Source organism: Eptatretus burgeri, chromosome 1, assembly GCF_056783735.1.
Source record: "Eptatretus burgeri isolate ZD-2024b chromosome 1, Ebu_testis_v1, whole genome shotgun sequence".
Lineage (NCBI taxonomy): Eukaryota > Metazoa > Chordata > Myxini > Myxiniformes > Myxinidae > Eptatretus > Eptatretus burgeri.
Genome location: NC_140961.1, coordinates 92452876 through 92472233, shown reverse-complemented (window position 1 = coordinate 92472233; position 19358 = coordinate 92452876). Strand labels below are relative to the sequence as shown.

At 40.4% G+C, this 19358-nt stretch overlaps 1 protein-coding gene across 1 annotated transcript in view; it reads right to left on the bottom strand.

Moving 5' to 3' along the window:
* Positions 1–19090, bottom strand: part of LOC147034960 (extracellular calcium-sensing receptor-like) — a 25425-nt gene extending 6335 nt beyond the window's left edge. The window contains exons 1-2 of the mRNA XM_085860450.1: positions 18590–19090; positions 13779–14767 (exon numbers count right to left, since the gene is read on the bottom strand). Of these exons, the coding sequence (XP_085716576.1) occupies positions 13779–14767; positions 18590–18689 (1089 nt within the window). The 5' untranslated portion in view covers positions 18690–19090. The remainder of the gene's footprint in view (positions 1–13778; positions 14768–18589) is intronic.
* Between the last annotated feature and the right edge of the window lie 268 nt (positions 19091–19358).

Below are 19358 nucleotides of genomic sequence, written 5' to 3'. Positions count from 1 at the left end.
GACATTTGGGGTGTCTGGGTGCTTTGGGGGGTCCTGAAGAGTTATGGATTACCTTCAAGACCACCGTCCTTGATGTTGCCGGTGGATGTCTTGGAACTCATCGCAGGGCAAAGAAGAATTTTGTCTCTCAAGGGACACTGCATACCATTGCCCAGAGTTGCAGGGCCAGGCTGAATGGCAGAGCTGAGCTGTTCAGGGAGCTGAGGCGTAAAACTGTACGTGCACTAAGGGTGGACAAGGAAGCCTATGTGCGAGGAATCTGTGACAGGGTAGAGCATCACCTGTGGACAGGCGATTCTCGTCCCGCTTACAGGAGAATTCTTGCATTGCGTTCATCCAAGCCCATCCCTCGGAGCACTGCAGTTAGAGCAGAGAGTGGTAGGCTCTTAACATAGGAGTCTGAAGTGAAGGCCCGCTGGGCCGGTTACTTTGAACGGTTGTACCAGGCTGATCCACCAGCTGTCGAGTTGGACGTTAATGGTGTTACAATCCCTGTTGGTGTCCCTCGAATCAACTGTGGTCCACCTTCGCTTGTGGAAATACGGGCTGCGGTGAACCGGTAGAAACAGGGAAAAGCTCCAGGGATCTTTGGCATCCATGCTGAACTTCTCAAGGCTGGTGGAAATGCTGCACTCGTGTCATTGCATGCAGTTTTGTGCTCTGCCTGGAACACAGGCATCATCCCAACTGATTGGAAGAGGGGCCTTGTTGCCCCTCTCTGGAAAGGGAAGGGTGATCGCCAAGACTGCAACAACTACCGAGGGGTGACGCTGCTCTCATTGCTGGGCAAGGTCTTTGCTCAGATAATTCTGGAGAGGGTTCGCCACCATCTGCTTGAGCACCAGCCTCCAGAGCAGTCAGGCTGTACAAAGAGGTCAACGATTGACCGTATCCTTGCTCTTCGTGTCCTCACCGAACGCAGACGAGAGTTTCGGCAGGGGCTGCTTGCAGCCTATGTTGTTCTCTGTAAAGCGTTCGATTCAGTGAATCGGGATGCCCTCTGGAGGATTCTTGGTCTTTGTGGGGTGCCACCAAAACTGATCTATCTGATGTCTGAAGTCTACTCTGGTACTGAGAGTGCTGTGAAGTGTGGTGGTACCATCTCTGACTTATTTCCAGTTGTTACTGGAGTTCATCAGAACTGTTTACTGCCCCCCACACTTTTCAACACTTGTATGGACTGGATTTTAGGGAGGATGTCGGAAAGATCAAACTGCGGTGCATCGTTTGGGAATGTCAAGATCTCGGACCTTGATTTCCAAGATGATGCAGTCATCTTTGCGGAGACTTTATATATCCTTTTGGGGGCCCTCGAGATGCTGAATGAGGAGTTGGAGCCGCTGGGATTGCGGGTTTCTTGGGTCAAAACTAAGATCCAGGCTTTCAATGACATCTTGGATGCTGCTGTCCTGTCTGTGTCTGTTTGTGATGAGGATGTTGAGGTCCTGGAGAGATTCACTTACCTTGGAAGTGATATTCATGTCTCTGTTGGCTGTGAGTCAGAGGTCAATAGACGTCTGGGTCGGGCCTGGGGAGTCATGGATTCACTGGATCATGGGGTGTGGGATGTGTCGCTGCCGGTACCTGTGTGGGAGGACGAAAGTTCGAGTCTTCAGGTCCTTCGTGCTTCCAGTCTTGCTCTATGGATGTGAGACTTGGACTCTGACCAAGGATCTGAGATGGAGACTTAATTCCATTGGTACCAGGTCTCCTCGGAGAACCCTTGGCTATTGCTGGTCGGATTTTGTGTCCAACGAGCGGTTGCTGAGAGAGACTCGGATGAGATTTGTTACCTGCATGGTCCGTGAGAGTCAGTTGCGGCTGTATGGACATGTGGCTCGTTTTCCTGATGCTGATCCTGCTCACCAGATTCTCTCAGCGAGGGAGTCTCGTGAGTGGAGGAGGCCGATGGGCCGACCACGTGCCTCGTGGTTGCAGCAGGTTGACCAGCATCTCAGGGAGATGGGGATGGGCCTGGCCTAGCTCTGTCTCTGCCTGTGGCCAATCTGCCTGGGGGAAGGCCAGACGGAGGCCCCTGGAGTACCGGCGGAAAGTCGACGCAGTGACGCGCTGTTCTGTCACATGCTCCCATAACTGACCTGACCTGTTAACAGATTCAATTATGACATTTTTTATGTCAAAGATAATTTTTAAAATGGTCCCTTACAACAACTGAACAAAACATCATTTCACCTGATATATTAACATCCATTATTTCATCAAGATTTACATCTTTGGGGTTGTTGAAATTTTTTAAAATTTCTCCTTGCATATTGCTGATGGTCTTCTTTTTTCTTTCTCAAGCTTCATTCATCAGGTTTTTCTTTTTTGATACTTTTTCTTGTTTCATTGCGTTTTCTAGTTTTGAATATATTGCCAGAGGGAGAGGAGAAATAGCTTTGAAGATATTGCCAGAGGGAGAGGAGAAATCGTTTTGAATATATTGCCAGAAGGAGAGGAGAAACCTTTGTTGGACTTGAATGATGACTCATATTTATTTAGTAGAAAAAACATTACCATCTATATCCATATATATTTTTCCCTTAACAGATTCAACTATGACATTTTTTGTATCAAAGGTAATTTTAAAATGATCCCTTTCAACTTCTGAACAAAATATAATTTCACCTGATACATTAACATCCTTTATTTCATCAAGATTTACATCTTTAGGGTTGTTGAAAAAAATTCAAATTTCTCCTTGCATATTGCTGATGGTCATATTTTTTTTTTCTTTCTCAAGCTTCATCCATCAGGTTTTTCTTTTTTGATACTTTTTCTTGTTTCATTGTGTTTTCTAGTTTTAAGTATATTACCAGGAGAGGAGAAACCTTTGTTGGAGCTACTTTAATTGATGTTCTTCCAGGTATACTAAAAGGCCTTCCACGAAAGGAAATTGAAGAACTCATATTATTAACCACAATCGTTTTTATCCAATAGTTGCTATATTTATCTTTATTCAATTTTACATCCTCAACATATTTCTCAGTTTCTTTTATAAATGTAGAGATTGAGCGAAACTTGTCTTTTGTGTCTTGATACATTGTATTTATTAAATGAAAAAATTTGATTGGTATAATGGTATTAAGCACAGATTCACCTATAAATTAATCAAAAATTTAATCAAGAAAATTTTTGTTTAAACAAAAAGCATCTATAAATTACCATGACATTTTCATCAAGAAAATTTTATTTTAAGCAAAGTTTTGTGATATAAATATTATGGTGAATACAACATGCTGCAACATTTGTAATCATGAGAATAAATGTTAAAGAAACACCATCAAACCAACAAACACACATTCAATCTTTTCAGACAAATATCTCCATTTGAATGAGAAACAAAATATCGTGATGTTTGTTCTAAGCAAGTCTTGAAATAAAGTTATAAGAAATCACGTAAACAACATTGATAGAAACTTGAAGAGAAATAAGAATAAAATTGGATTGGAGGGAGATGTCATTGAGACAAAACCATTTGAAATGATGACTCTTCAACGATGTTTTAAAGATCGGATAGAGGTAAAACTTATAAAATGTAATATTTGTATGAGGTCCATTTGCGAAGCGATTCATATCTCAAAGGATTCAATTATCAAGGTTGTTAGTAGAATGTTGAAAACATATAAACACAACATCAAAGAAATCTAAAGCAATTTCCAGATTGGTAAGTAGTCGAGTATATAAATCAAAGCATAAATTCTATCCTTGTAAGAGATGTCTAAATATCTTTCAATTTCAACAAAGACTTGATAAACATTTAAGGTATTGTTGTAATCATAAAGCAGCAGTTGTTGAGATGCCAGGACCAGGAGAGAAAGTTGTATTTTATGAAACAAATAAATGTATAAAACACCCATTTGAGGAGGTTTATATATTTATATACATAGGGTTGTGGGAGGGGAATATAAGAAAGCAATTGGGGTGGGGGGGGGTTGATGGGCTACCGCTACATTATTTTTAATTGATTAATAAATAAAGTTATTCCTGAAAATAAAACAAATATTTAAAGTATCTCTATATGCCTACTCAGTTTGATTAAATAAATGATCATATGAAAGGGGGCGAATCCCAGGTACCGCTGCATTATTTTTAATTGATTAATAAATAAAGTTATTCCTGAAAATAAAACAAATATTTAAAGTTTCTGTATATACCTACTCAGTTTGATTAAATAAATGATCATATGAAAAGGGGGTGAAACCCAGCCACCGGCATTGAGAAATGGAAGACATTGATATGTCAAAGCCTCCCTTTCATTATTACACACGTGCACCTTACTGTATTTTGCAATCTGGTCAAAGATGACCGACTGTTAAACTGGCGGCCTTGCTAGTTGTAAAAAAAACCCCGTTATCGAACACGTCTTTAACCATTTCTTAGACATGCATTTACCGATCTTGTTAAAACTTGGCACACAGATAAGGAATGATGGCTTACATAAGCCAGATATTTTTGTTCGAGATCAGATTCTAGATGGTTGACTGGTATCATGGTGGCTGTTTTAGTTGTAAATAAATATGGGCTAGCCCTTTCACTCCATAGAGCAACATAACAAAAACAATGGGGTCTTTGACATTTGATGTCCAATTTCGTTGTTCAATCTTGCCAGGAGTCAATCAAATTGCACTGAGCCTCACACAGTCAATCAGCTTTTTAGGCCTGATTTTAAACCCTTTAAAGAGTACAGATTTTGATGCTGTCAAATACACCTTTATTGGACATCAGAAATGAAACTTGTGGCCAAGTTTCATCAAAATCGTGTGTTTGATTAAAATCATAATGACTGAAGCATTTACAAACTCACTAACTCACTAACTGACACCACTCAATCACAAAATCTCAAACAGACTCAAGTCCAAGTGAGCTAAAATGATTGTGTGGACCAAAATGTTTATGGAGATTGGCAGCATCTTGTAGAGGAAAGGGACAGACAAACCAAGCATACTTCAAATGGTGAGTTTCACAATCCAAGGGTTAAATCGTGAGTTTTGAAACATGGTCCTGACAAATCTTGACATTAAAGCTTTGAGAAATATTTTTTCAAATACTGCAAACTGGGAAGTTGTATCCATTTTCATTATTTTTACCCTCGCCAAAGGATTTGGAGAGAGTATTGTATTTGGGTCTGTGGAAGAAAAAGTAATTATATTCATGTACTCTCAATTATAATGGTTGCTGGTGCTTTATAAATTTAATTTTTATACTACAAGTCTGTCAGTTATGTTTCCCTTTATCCAAGAGTCTTTTGACCTAAATGTTGATAAAAGGAATGTCTTGCTAAGGAACAAGTGACCTGGTTGATAACACTGCAACTTTTGCCATGATTCTTTCACCTCGTGGACACGTATTGCAGTTGGAGTTATTTTTCCTTATGCTTATCAGCCGCCTCCACTCCCACAAAAGCATATAACTGCCAGGAAAATGTAATCTTAGCTTAGTGCAAATCATTGTGGATGTTCACCATCTCAGTGTTTTGGACTCCCTGGTACCATGTCAAAATAAAAGTTCTCTGATCAATAGTACTTTCCATTGTGGACAGTGAATTAATTGTTTCTTACAAATTGAGGAGTAAGATTTACACCAAATCATTTCACAACAAAATTCCACAACAGGTCCATTTGTTTGTCCGTTTGTGACTTGCAAAATCGAAGATTTTTCAAGAATATTGGAAAGTCGATTTTGTTATTCTGTCTGTTTATCACCTTAAGGTCACAATTTTCAACCTATCTTCACAAAACTTCACCACATATTAGAGTTTGTCCTAAGGAAGAAGCGTGTTGTTTTTGAGGTCAAAAGGTCAACATAGGCCAAAGGTAAACTTCGGTGAGATTTTTTAAATCCTCAATTTTCATCTGATTGACTTGAAATTTGATGATGATTTAAATTTCAGATGACTGAATTGAAATAGCCAATTATTTTTGAGGTCAACATGAACCAAAAGGTCAACATCGGCCAGAGGTCAACAACTTGGGTGAGATTTCTAAATTCCTCAATTTTCATCCGATTGACTTGACATTTAAATAGGATTAATATTTCATGTTACTGAATTCAACCAGCCAATGTTTGAGGTCAACTTCGACCAAAAGGTCAATAAATAATGTGTCATTACAAAATCCTCAATTTTCAACCGATTGACTTGAAATTTGAAGAGGATTTATATTTCATTTCACTGAATTCAATGAGCCAATTATTTTTGAGATCAACATTGACAAAGAGGTCAACATGGACCCAAGGTCAACAAGTGAGGTGGTATTTCTAAAATCCTCAATTTTCATCCCATTGACTTTAAATTTGAAGAGGGCTAATATTTTTTGTCACTGGATTCAACCAGACAATTATTTTTGAGGTCAACATGGACCAAAAGGTTAACATAGGCCCAAAGTCAACAACTAAGGTGGGATTTATGAAATCCTCAATTTTCATCGGAATGACTTGAAATTTGAAGAGAATTCATATTTCAGGTCAATGAATTCAACCAGCTAATTATTTTTGAGGTCAACATTGATCAAAAGGTCAAAATAGGTCCAAGGTCAACAACTAAGGTGCTTTTTCTAAAATCCTCAATTTTCATCTCATTGACTTGAAATTTTAAAACGATTTGTATTTCAGGTCACTGACTTCAAATAGCCAGTTACTTTTGAGGTCAGCATCGAAGAAAAAGTCAACATAGGCCAAAGATGAACAATTTATGTGAGATTTCTAAATTCCTCAATTATCATCCGATTGACTTGAAATTTGAAGAGGATTTAAATTTCAGGTTTCAATTCAACAACCATATATTTTTAGGTCAAAATATGCCAGAAGGATAACATGGGCTGAATTTCTAAAACCGTCAATTTTAATCCAATTGACTTGAAATTTGAAGAGGAGTTACATATTTGGTCATTGAATTCAACCACCAATTCGTTTTTTTTTCAGTCAAATTTGTTTTGTGGATTTTGCAAGTCTGGTGCACTGCACAACTTCTTCTTGTTACTTGGCAAAATTTATTTATTTTTTTAAAGTATGTTGATCGACTCCGTTTGTTTGTGTGTTTGTTTGTTTGTTTGTTTTTTCGCCTCCAAACCAAAGCTCAACCGATCGTTGTGAAATTTTCAGAAATTAATGACACCGACCCTTTTACATTGAAGTTTCAGAAAATTCCATCAACCAAAAAGGTCTACGGAGGCGAATTTGTGCCAAATTGTCAAAAATCCTCAAATTTCTTCCAATTGACTTGAAATTTCAACAGTATTTGCATATCAGGTATTTAAATTCAGCCACCTATTATTTTTTAGGTTAGCATTGGTCAAAAGGTCAACATAGGCCATAAGGTCAACCCAAAATAGGCCAAATTTTTTACTTGTTTCTAAAATTGTCAATTTTCATCCGATTGACTTGAAATTTGAAGACCATTTGCATATCAGGTCACTGAATTCAACCAGCTATTATTTTTGTGTTCATCTTAGGCAAAAATGTGAAGATAGACCAAAAGGTCAACATTCGCAAAATTTCTAAAAACTAAATATTAAACCAATTAACTTGAAATTTGAAGAGCATTTGCATAGCAGGTCATTGAATTCAACCACCTATTAATTTTGAGGTAAACATAGGTCAAAACGTCAAAATAGGCCAAACGGCCAATTTGGGCCAAATTTTCTAAAATCCTGAATTTTCATCCGATTGACTTGAAATTTGAAGAGCATTTTAATGTCATGTCGCTGAATTCAACTTCCAATTAATTTTTATGGTCAAAAGGTCAACACAGGCCCAATTTCTAAAATTGTTAGATGTGGGCAAAAACGAAATATATCACAATATCTCAAAACGTTGTGGATGAGTTATGACAAAACAAGGTGGATGATTTGAATAGGTGATAAGAACAAGCGGATTGGATTTTGGTTCGGAACCAGCCCATTATTGGGATAAAAACGTGAAATGTTCCACCGGGCAGAGGCATGCACTCCACTGAGTGCCATTCTACTTTGTGCTGTTTCGCCAATTTGTCACCCGTTGAGTGATTTTTAATTTGATTGTCTGTCCACACAGAATGTTCGTGTTTTTCCCGGCAAACACGAGTCGGATTGAGAAGAAATTTACACCATTGCTGTGACGACTCATGTGTCATCGGTCATGTGGTGTGGCAGCCAGATTGGAAGAATGGAAAAACTTTGAACCTCCATCTCTGAAACCGCACGAAGGACAAAATTGAAACTTGGCACGTAGCAATTACTCCTTGGGAATGAGTGTGATTTTATGACGTCATCGGTGTCCTTGTTATGACATCATAATTGCATATCTAGAACGCCACATCCAATCAGTATGAAAATTTTTGAGCATCATTTAGGGATAAAATGGTCCACAGAATTGGCAGCCATATTGGATTTACCTCTATGCACTGCCCTCACTCCCACACACCCCCAGAAATACATCTGGCTAAGGCTTCCCTTCCACTCCCACCTCATGTATATATGTGTACTGTAACGTCCACCAAACAGTGATGACTCCATTTACACCTCACTATCCGAAAACATGGACCAACATCTATTTTCTCATCCAAACTCTCTCTTCCTCATATGTGGTGACAAATTGTCATCATGCCAGTAGGCAAGGTGTGAGTACCTCTCTCACCTGTCATAGCACTTCAGCAAAAGACTTCTGAGACACATTGGGACTGACTCAATTGGCCAATTTCCCAAAACGGATCTCAACCAATGGTGCTTTATCTCTTCTGGATGTAATTTTGAAAAATTTGCCTGAAAATGTATGCTGTTCTTCCTTTGCTCCAATCAGTTCTTCTGACCACGTCCTTGTCAATGTGGTCATCTCTCTGGCTGTTATCAGTGAACCACGTCAGTGCCGTCGAGTCTGGCATTTCACTCAGGCCAACTGGCAGGGTCTCCGAGCAGCCATCAAACTTCGAGACTGGTCTCCCATTGCTACTTTCTCCAACATCAACTCATCCTGGGAATTCTTTTTAAAGAAACTTGCTCTCTCTCATGCACAGATTTATGCCCTCTCGTCTTCAGTTGTCCTACCCTTCCTCGCACCATGGTCACTGAATCTTGTGGCAAGGCAGTTGTCCTGAAAGAACTTGCCTTTGCCTCATGGAAAGCAAATCCAACTGAGAGTAATCTCAGTTCCTTCGATAAAGCTCGGAAGAAGTGTGTGTCTACCCTCAAGAGAGCCAGAAAACAACATCTTTCCAAACTTGAGTCTGAACTCTTAAAACTCTCTCCCAACTTCAAATCCTAGTGGTGTCTAATTAAATCTGTTTCTGGTGAACGTTCTCCCTCTATCCCCTCCCTTACCTCAAATGGCAGCACTGCTGATACCACATGAGAAACGGCTGAATGCCTGAACTCGCTAGTTTGCATCAAAATCTTGTGTCCGAAATCCATTGCTTTCTGATCCCACCTTACCAAGTCAAACCCAACTGTCCCTGGACTCTGTGTCCTTTTCTTCTGACAAAGTGGAGAGCTTGCTGTCAAACCTCGACTCAGATTCTATAACAGGTCCAGACGGCATCAACCCATGTGTTCTATAAAACTGCTCCTCTGCTCTTGCTCACCCACTCAGTGTACTATTCACCCACTCATTTGCTCAAGGTCGGCTGCCATCTGCTTGGAAATCAGCAAACTTTACTGCCCTGCACAAAAAAGGGGGAAAACGGGTCCCTGCAACTACAGACCAATCAGCCTTCTCCCAATCATCAGCAAGGTTATGGAATCCATCATCGCTTCAGACATGAAATCCTTCCTCGTCTCCAATGGCTTGATTTCCAATCATCAATTTGGTTTCAGACCTGGTCACTCTACCCTGGATATGCTGCTTCTGCTCTCCCAACAATGGATGGAGGGACTCAATGACGGTCATGAATTCAGAGCCATATCCCGAGACATATCACGTGTTTTTGACACGGTCTGTCCCCCTGCACTGCTCACCAAACTCTCTTCCCATGGTATCCAAGGCCATCTCCACTCATGGCTCGTGGACTTCCTCTCCTGTCACAGCCAACATCTGGCCCTAAATGGAGTTCTTTCACCCCCTATTCCTGTCCGGCTGGAGGTCTTCAAGGAAGCCCGCTGGGCGCTGTTATTTTTCTGGTTTTCATCGATGATCTCTCCGATTCTCTGAAAATCCTCTTTAACTCTTTGCTGATGACTCCACCTTCTGCCATACCATCTGTCATCCATCACTTCCGACAAGCAGCAGCTTCTTTGCTCTCTGCAGATCTGGGTAAAATCACAAACTGGGCCAACACGTGGAACATGTCTTTCAATCCTGATAAATCTCACACTCTCACAATGTCACTCTGAAAGGACCATTTTGAAAAAAACTCCCATCTACTTTCTCAACAATCCTCTGGAAGAAGCACTTTGTTTCAACCTTCTGGGTCTCATTATCCTGGGAATTCTTTTAAAGAAACTTGCTCCACACCCCCAGGAATACGTCTGGGTAAGGCTTCCCTTCCACTCCCACCTCTGTCCGACAAGCAGCAGCTTCTTCGCTCTCTGCAGATCTGGGTAAAATCACAAACTGGGCCAACACGTGGAACATGTCTTTCAATCCTGATAAATCTCACACTCTCACTATGTCACTCTGAAAGGACCATTTTGAAAAAAAAACCCATCTACTTTCTCAACAATCCTCTGGAAGAAGCACTTTCTTTCAACCTTCTGGGTCTCATTATTTGTCATGACCTTTCAGGGAGCGCCACATTTACAACCTGGCCTCCAAAGCCAGTCACCACCTGGGAATCCTCCATCGTGCAAAGTCCTTCCTTGGCCCACCTGAGCTCCTGACCACATACAAATCTTTCATCCACATCCTGATGGAGTACTGCTCTCTCCTCTTGGCTGGTGCTCATGCCTCTCACCTTTCTCAGCTTTACCCTGTGGAAACCAACTCATTTAGGATCATTGGTATCTCCTGTGGTGAGGCTGAGTCTTTGGGCCTCTCACTCTCTCACCACAGGCATGTCGGTGGACTTTGTCTTCTTCCCTCTCCTCTCTGGTCTCACCCCCCCCCCCTGCTCTGTCTGTGATTTGTCCCCACCTTAAATTACACAGGGTGCTCAAGGTCTGCCAACAACCCCCTTGTGGTAAAACTACTAAAATCACGAATCACTGCCCACCTTCACTCTTTCATTCCTCTTTTTTCCACCTTTGGAATATACTCCCTCACTCTGTTCAATCCCATTCTTCCCTCCAGGCCTTCAAAACAGCTGTTCACCACCACCTCTTATTGTCCCCCATCCAAATCCTCGATCTTTTCGACCCACGTTAATCCATCCCAAACCCACCTCATTCAAAATCCCTGCTTTCCTTCCTGAAGGTCCCTGTGGTGTCCATCTTGTGTACCCCATGTTCCCCACCCCATCTCTCTCCCTTCCACAGATCTCCTGGTGTCTCTGTTCCCCACTGCTTTGTCCTTCCCACTCCCGTCCCTCTTGTCTCATGTCCCCCTTGCTGTGCATTTGCTCTCATACGAGCACACAAAATAAAAAATAAAAATTAACCCTTTAAGAATCTTCTTCTCCAGAAAGGCTGGGCAAATCGAGGGGAAATTTCACCCAAGTGTTCCCAAGCCATGCATGTGCAAGCGGCACATAGCAAGTACTCCTCAATGGCAATGAGTGTCGTATTTTTATGATGTTATAGGTGCCTTCGTTGTGACGTCATAATTGCAGATGTAAAACACTGCATCCGATCAGTATAAAAAAATGTTGAGGGTCATCTTGGGTTAAAATTGTCCACAATTTTTTTGATGACGTCATCGGTCACGTGGTTTGGCAGTCCGAATGTTAACAAAAAAACGAATAAATAAACTTCCAAAATCTTCTCTGAAATAGCTGAAAAGATCGAGGCGAAACTTTACACATATGATATATGATCAGCTATTCATGAAGAACAAAAGGGTCACACATATGATGTCATATGTCACATGGTTTTGCAGCCGAATTGGACTTACCTGAAAACCTATAAAAAATACACCACTCATAAGAAGTCCTGGAGAGGTTTTGCATTCTATGATTGCTCTATTTCTTGTTTTATTACTGTATGAATAGCCTCGTGTTGGCTTAGTGGCTGGAGTGGTGGCTTGGGATCCTAGGGTCCTGAGTTCAAGCCCCGTTTGCCACTGAATTAATACACCAGGGGGTTGATTCAGCCTGTCATCCTTCCAAGGTCGGCAAAATAAGTAACTGAGTGTACTGGTAGAGGGGAACTGCATCAGCGACACAGTCACACTTCCAAGAAATGATAGCTACCCTGGCAGTTAAGCTGCCATACGCAAGAAGAAGAAAAAGAATGTATAATTTGGTGGAATTGTGGCCACTCTATAGAGCGTGTTCCAAAAAGACCTGCACAACTTTGGTTGTTAATCTATTTAGCACCACAAATGACACAACGATACCCTAGTTTTATGTGATACAGAAAGTCATAGTTTTTCTATATTTTCAGGTCTGGTGGTTGAACGTAAAATAAAATGGCGACTTCCCAGGAGAAAGCTCAGTGTATCAAATGGTTCAGATATAAGATCCAGCATGCAAGTTTCAGCGAAATATCTGCACAGTGTATGGAAGGAATCCTCCATCATAGACGAGTATCAGAGAATGGTTAAAGAGGTTTAAGGAGATTGGAAATTGTCAGAAACAGAAGAGTAGCAGAAGCCAAGCACAAGTGCAGCAGACGTTAAACGAGTGCATGAATCATTTCAACAAAGTCACAGAAAATCAATTTGACGTGCATCCAGAGAACCTGGACTACAGACCACCACTGTGCACAGGACTTTGCATAAAAGACTAAAGCTCTATACCTATAAGGTGCAGATTCTGCAGTGACTCAAAGCAAATGACAGACCCAAATTGCATGGTGTGTGCCTTGGAAATGCTCAGTCGCATAGAGATGACGAAGATTGGTGGAAAAATGTCATGTTCACAGACGAAGCTTGCTTCCAAGTATCGAGGAAGGTCAACCAGCACAATGTTCGGAGCTGGGGCTCTGAAAACCCCCACATAGTCAATGAACACGTACAAGACAGTACAAAGGTCAATTGGAATTGTTTGTTGGATTCGTTTTACTTTGCGGAGGACAGTGACCTCAACAATTTACAGGAACATGTTGAAGGATTTGCCTTCCCAAAGATGGAAGACCTGCAAAATGACATCATTTTTCAACAGGACAGTGCTCCCACTAATTGGGCCTTCGTTGTTTGAACCATCCTGAATGAAAAATTTCCAGGTCACTGAAATGGTGGAGATTGACCAACTGCCTGGTCTCCTTGATCACCAGACATATCCCCTTTGATTTTTTTTTCTGTTGGCGTTTGTGAAAGATGTTTTCGATATCACCAAGGTGGCAAACCTGCAGGATATTTGTTGTCAGATCACAGCTGCATGTGCATTGGTGGATGCAAATATGCTGAGCCGAAAATGGAAGAACTCACGTTCTGCCTTGATCTCCTGCCCATGACAAACGGAGGTCATATTGAAGTGTGTTGATGGTGTGCACAAAACTTTATGAGTTTTGTATCATATAAGTGTATCATTGTCTCGTCTGTGGTTCTAAATATATTAACAACCAAAGTTGTCCAGGGATTTTTGAAACATCCTGTATATTTGAAATAGTTATACTGCATGAATTCAGGATTGAATTATATCAGAAACATTGAGAATTTGCTTTACAATTTATATCACTCGTATTTTACTGTTGTAATATGTACTTCCTTCTGAAATATTCCTTCCAAAATAAGCAAAATGAAACAACTTGAACATTAATTTAGAGGAAACAAACCTGCCATGGTTGAAAATTCTCAATCAATGCACACGAATCATTTTTAAATGGACCTTGCCCATGTTCACATTTTTGAATACCTCGAAGTGCATGTGCTATGCTATAGACAGCCATGTAAGTGTTGTAAGTAATTCGAAGTTGAGATACGTCTGTAAATGGGGAGTATTCTTGATCAAGCTGTTCTTGCCCTGTGCACTTTTTCACTCCACTTTCCTTCAGCCAAGTGCAACCAAATGTCCTTTCCCATAGTTCCAATAAGAAATCGTTCAACAAACTTTCATTCTCTGCTGGTAGGTCTTCACTTTCATTTTCTTCATCAGGTCGAAAATAAAAATTATGGCTACTTCTTGATGCGAGCTGTAAATAATAGGTATCAGTTTGTCCAGAACAAATATCATACCTATAAATATTTTTCATTAGTGAGATTTCTTTTGTTTTATTACAGAATGAATCAAATCCACTGAATTTCTCATTAATATTGGAAGGTGAAATGTCATACTTATCAATCATGACATGTGCATTGCATCCACCTTTGACCTCAGATTTTGAGACGCCTTTTACAAAAAAAGATAGACTTCTTGGAATACGAATATTGGGATCTGAGAAATTATGGAGGAATTTTTGTTTCATCGTGATATTAATGCTTTGTAAATTAAATGGCAGGCATAAATTGCTTGTATTCTGTGTCAATTGTATTTTGGTAAATTGTGATTTCTTCACAGTTTTGTTTTGACTGCTTGGTTTAAAATCTGCAAGAAAATCTTTAAACCCAGGGATGTGACCCCTTCTTTGTGCAAATCCAATAGTTCCTTCAAAAACATCAGAATAATATTGTGTGGAAAGCAAAGGTGAAGTGGCCCAGGGCTGAGCTGCAAGCCATGTTTTTCCTGTTATGTTTCTTTGCTTAATCTCCTGAGCAAAAGGAACAAGGTCAGGCTCACCACAATAAACCAAAATAACTTGAGCATCAGTTGTTGACATCAGGGATCCTGCAAAACAACATGTTTTATTATCATTGCCAGAGGATTTCTTACATTTCATTTGGATCCGTTTGTCCGCATTGAACCTGTGTCAATTAATTATGTCCGATTGAAATTATAATGATAGCAATGGTGGTAATGATTCTGATAATGGAACAAAATAATAATAATACGACGAATAATAATAATAATGGTACATGAATACATTAATTAATTACGTACTATTGAAACATATGTACCTCCATTAATTATGTACTATTGAAATAATAATAATGATAATAATAATGATGGTACGTGAATACATCTCTGAATTATGCACCAATGAAACATGAGTACATCTATTAATTACATACCATTGGAACGTGAGTATGTCTGTTAATTATGTGCTATTGAATTGAGAGTTTGCTGTTCATCAACTTGCCCTGTGCAATCTGCTGATGGAAGTACATGACTAACTGAACAGACATTATCCATCCATTGGGACCATACTCTGTGCAGAGCATTGGTGCTGTCTCAACAGTCTCTTAGGTTATTGGTCACAATCCCAGACAGGTCACCACTCTGATACAGGAAACCAGCAAGCTGGTACTCATTTTGATGACCTCAGAAGGATGACAGGCTGAGTCAACCGCATCCATCCATCCATCTATTGGGACCAAACTCTGTGCAGAGGGTTGGTTCTGACTAAGCAGTCTCCTTGGCTATTGGGCACAATCCTGGACAGGTCGGCACTTCGACACAGTATACCAGCGTGCTGGCACTCATTTTACCAACCTTGGAAGGATGACAGGCAGATCAACCCCACCTGGTATTAATTCAACAGCCAAGCAGGATTTTAACTCAGGACATGAGAATCCCATGCCCCAAGCCACCACTCTATCCATTAAGCCAACACCAGGCACAGACATTATCTGTCACTGGAAATAACATTTTGAGGATTTCTCAACAAACTCCACTGAGAGAAATCACCTCGTACAGTTAGTGAATCAGCACCAAACACATAAAGATCTTGGCAACCCACCTACATGCCACTAAGTTGCTGATGCTATCAAGCTTATCGCGAATTGGAATACTCCTGGTCTAGAACAGATACCTGCAGAAGTGTACAAACATGCTGGTGCTCCACTATTGCTGGTGCTGCCTGCTGTGCATGAGCTGTTCGCAGACTGTTGGGATGCTGATGATCTCCCCCCAAGCTTTCAGAGATGCCACAATTTTATCAATTTTAAAGCGTGCATGGAATCTTCAGCCCTGCAGTAATTGTCCAGGAATCTCATCGCTTTCCATTCCTGGAAAAATCCTTGCAAAGATGCTGCTTAACAGAGTGCAAATAATTATTTGATTATAATAAGTGAACCCATTCCACCAAGCCACCCAGAGCTGCTTTCACAGTGACTGCAACACAACTGATATGAACTTCACCTAATGTCAACTTCACCCAATGTCAACTGTCAACAAAACAGTTGCACAAAAAATTCCACAGTTCAATATCTTTTAGATTTTTCAAAAGCCTTTGATTCAAACTGCAATGAGGCCTTATAGAAGATCTTGGCAAAGTATGGATTCCCTCATAAACTCAATGCAATGATTCGGAAGTTCCATGGTAACATGAAAGGACAAGTAGAAATATCAGGATAAACATTAGAACTATCTCCTGCAACTGACAGAATAAAAGAGGGCTGAGTGCTTGCTCCAATATTATTCACTTTGTACCCGTCTGCCATCTTGGGAAATGTATCTCAAGATGCCATCGATGAAGGTACATCAACACCAGAAATAATTGGCAGCTGTTCAACCTCCATTATCTACAGACAAAATAAAAGGCAATGCAACGATGTGTGTTTTAGTTACTGTCTGCCGATGATATTGCCCTTATAGCTCACTCACTGACCACCATCCAGCACGTGATCAAAAAGTTTGCAGACATTACAAACATCAACAGTTTTGGTCAATCTGCTAACACCAAAAAGACTGGAGTCATGCATCAGCATCTCCTGCTGCTATTTACGGAAGACCAGAATATTCATCAATACTAGCGGTACCCGTGCACATGCACGGGATAGCAGTACAACATAGCTGGTAGCAGACGACAGACCATACATGGGGAATGACAAAATTACGCATTGTGCAAAATGCAAGTGGTACTATGGAACGCCAAGACTTCCCAAACATTGGCGGCATGTCCGCTAAGTGCCACAGCAATTTCATAGGGATCGTGTGACGGCGAGCCGAGTTTTTAATGTGCAAGCTTGGTATTATAAGAGATTATTTTAAATGGCGTAGACAAGTGCACATACCTCAGCAGCCCAGTCTAAATTGACAATAGCCTTGAAGCAGAGCTGGTCGCTAGAATTTCCTCCACAGAAGGTGCTTTGACCATCTAAAGGAAAAGCTATGGTCTCAGCTTCCATACTGCAGTTCATGGACTGGTGCTTGTATGTGTTTGTTTGTTGGGCTACTCCTGCAGTTCTGGGCTGTTTACATCCACACTTGCTCCATAGGACCAGCATGACCACATTTAATGTATTGGGGTGTTTTTATCTTTGCTGGTGTTCTTGGCGGCGGGGGGAGGGGGGAAGGGGATGCAAATTCCCAATGTAAATGTGTCACGTAGCACCGCCTCCATGTGAAGGAGGGTATTACATGTTTCCATCATTTGTAGTCCAGTATTCCTGTCCCCACGTTTTCCAGTGCAGTGAGTTGCATTTAATTCTAAGCAGGAGTATGTTTTTGCTTCACGCACGGAACCTGGGATTTTTTTTGTTGTTGCCTATACAGAGCTGTCAGTTGCCTATGCACCACCCAAATAAAGGTATGCATCAGAAGGACATTTCCATGCTTGGAACAAGATCACCCATGGGGTGGGTAGGTACTCTGTTCATAGTATTGAATTCTCCACAAAATGAAAAGTATATCCAGCTGTTGTTCCACCATTTCTCCTCTACTCAACTTAAGATTTATACTCTAAAAAGGTATGTAAACAAGCTGACCAATATCAAACTATGCCTTCTTCGCTCAATTGTTGATATCAAATGGTAGGATCATGTGACAAATGCAGATGTTTTGCTGAAAGCCAACATGCCAAGTTTAGAGATTATCTTACTGGCAATTAAACTGAAGTAGTTGATACACACAGTGAAAATGAATGTCTGTCACACCCAGAAACCAGTGTTCCACGGAGAGCTCTCTTTAGGCAACCATCACCATGCTCACTCGAAGTTGTGGTACTGTCAAAACGACATTAAACAGCAGCCAGCATTCCCCTGGATAGCTGAGGGGAATCAACCAAGTGTAGATCAGCTTGGTGCCATGCAGTTTGGTACGGTGCAAAGAATGCTGAACCCAATCAAAATTTGTGAGCAAAGGCCAGACAACAAAGGTGGGATGGGACACAGCAACGAAAACAACAGCACTCAGTTTCCCAGTGTGACTGTGGCAAACATATCTCTCGCAGTAAAGGACTCTACTCACACCAACTATAAAGTAACCATAGGACTTGACACCCCCCAATTTTGTTGAGACACCAATATCATGTTGAGACACCAATGAGACTCAGCATCATGGGACAGCAACTTGTCCAAAAACCTATTTGTATAAAATAAAATAAAACATTAAAGGGTAATTTGAGAGTTCATTTAAGATTGGAGAAAACGTTTCACAAAAGAACATTTCAAAACTCTTTGTTGAAAAAGATAGGATTCAAAACTACATAAACAATACAATCAATTTTACAGTTTATCAGCTTAAATGATTAGGTCACTTCATCTCATTGTCATCCAATTGTTTGAAGATAACCTGCACTGGTCTGCTTTTCTTTGACCAATAACTTACCAAGCCATTTAATGTGATCCACATCTTTGACTTTTGGAATCAGTTCTTCAAATGCAACGCAATGACCAAAATCTTTTATCTCCACAAGAAATTGAGCCATACCACTTATGCCAAAGTCATCATCAGCTGCAAGAGCTCCAACATAGAGCCAATCAAAGTAATGCACAAGATGGGCAAAGGCAGAAGCTTGGTACGTATCACTCGAAATTGTGCGTAGAAAAGATGGAAACCTTTTTTTGTCACTGAGACATTTACAAGTTGAAGAAAAACTAATCTGAAAATACAATAACCTGTATAATTATTTCTTTTATTGGAAGATAACAATCACTTATTGGTAATGTTGTATAATTTGTATGAGGAAACTTTTGAATTCTGAAATTTCTAACAACTTTTGTTGGTGTATGATAAAGATACAATATTGTCTTTTGACGATGAGAAGGTTAGTTACCAAGGGTACTACTCAAGCCAAATTCAAAACCCCTGCTCAAATTAGCTTCATTCAAATGTCGGTCCTTGATCTCCTAAACATATGACATGGACCAATAATAACAGCATTATTACACTCCTGGACAGAGTGTTTTAAAATCGTACAAATGAAAATTGTGCAGACAAAAATATATGGTAAACACCTTCTCCTAGTTCATTTTGTAACTGCTTCAGCCAAGCTTCTATGTTTCTTTTGTCCCCAAAAACTCAAGAAATCCCACCTTGTATTACAAGCTTTCCTGTTAAAAAATGGAAGTATCTGATGGGGCACATTGATTTGTGA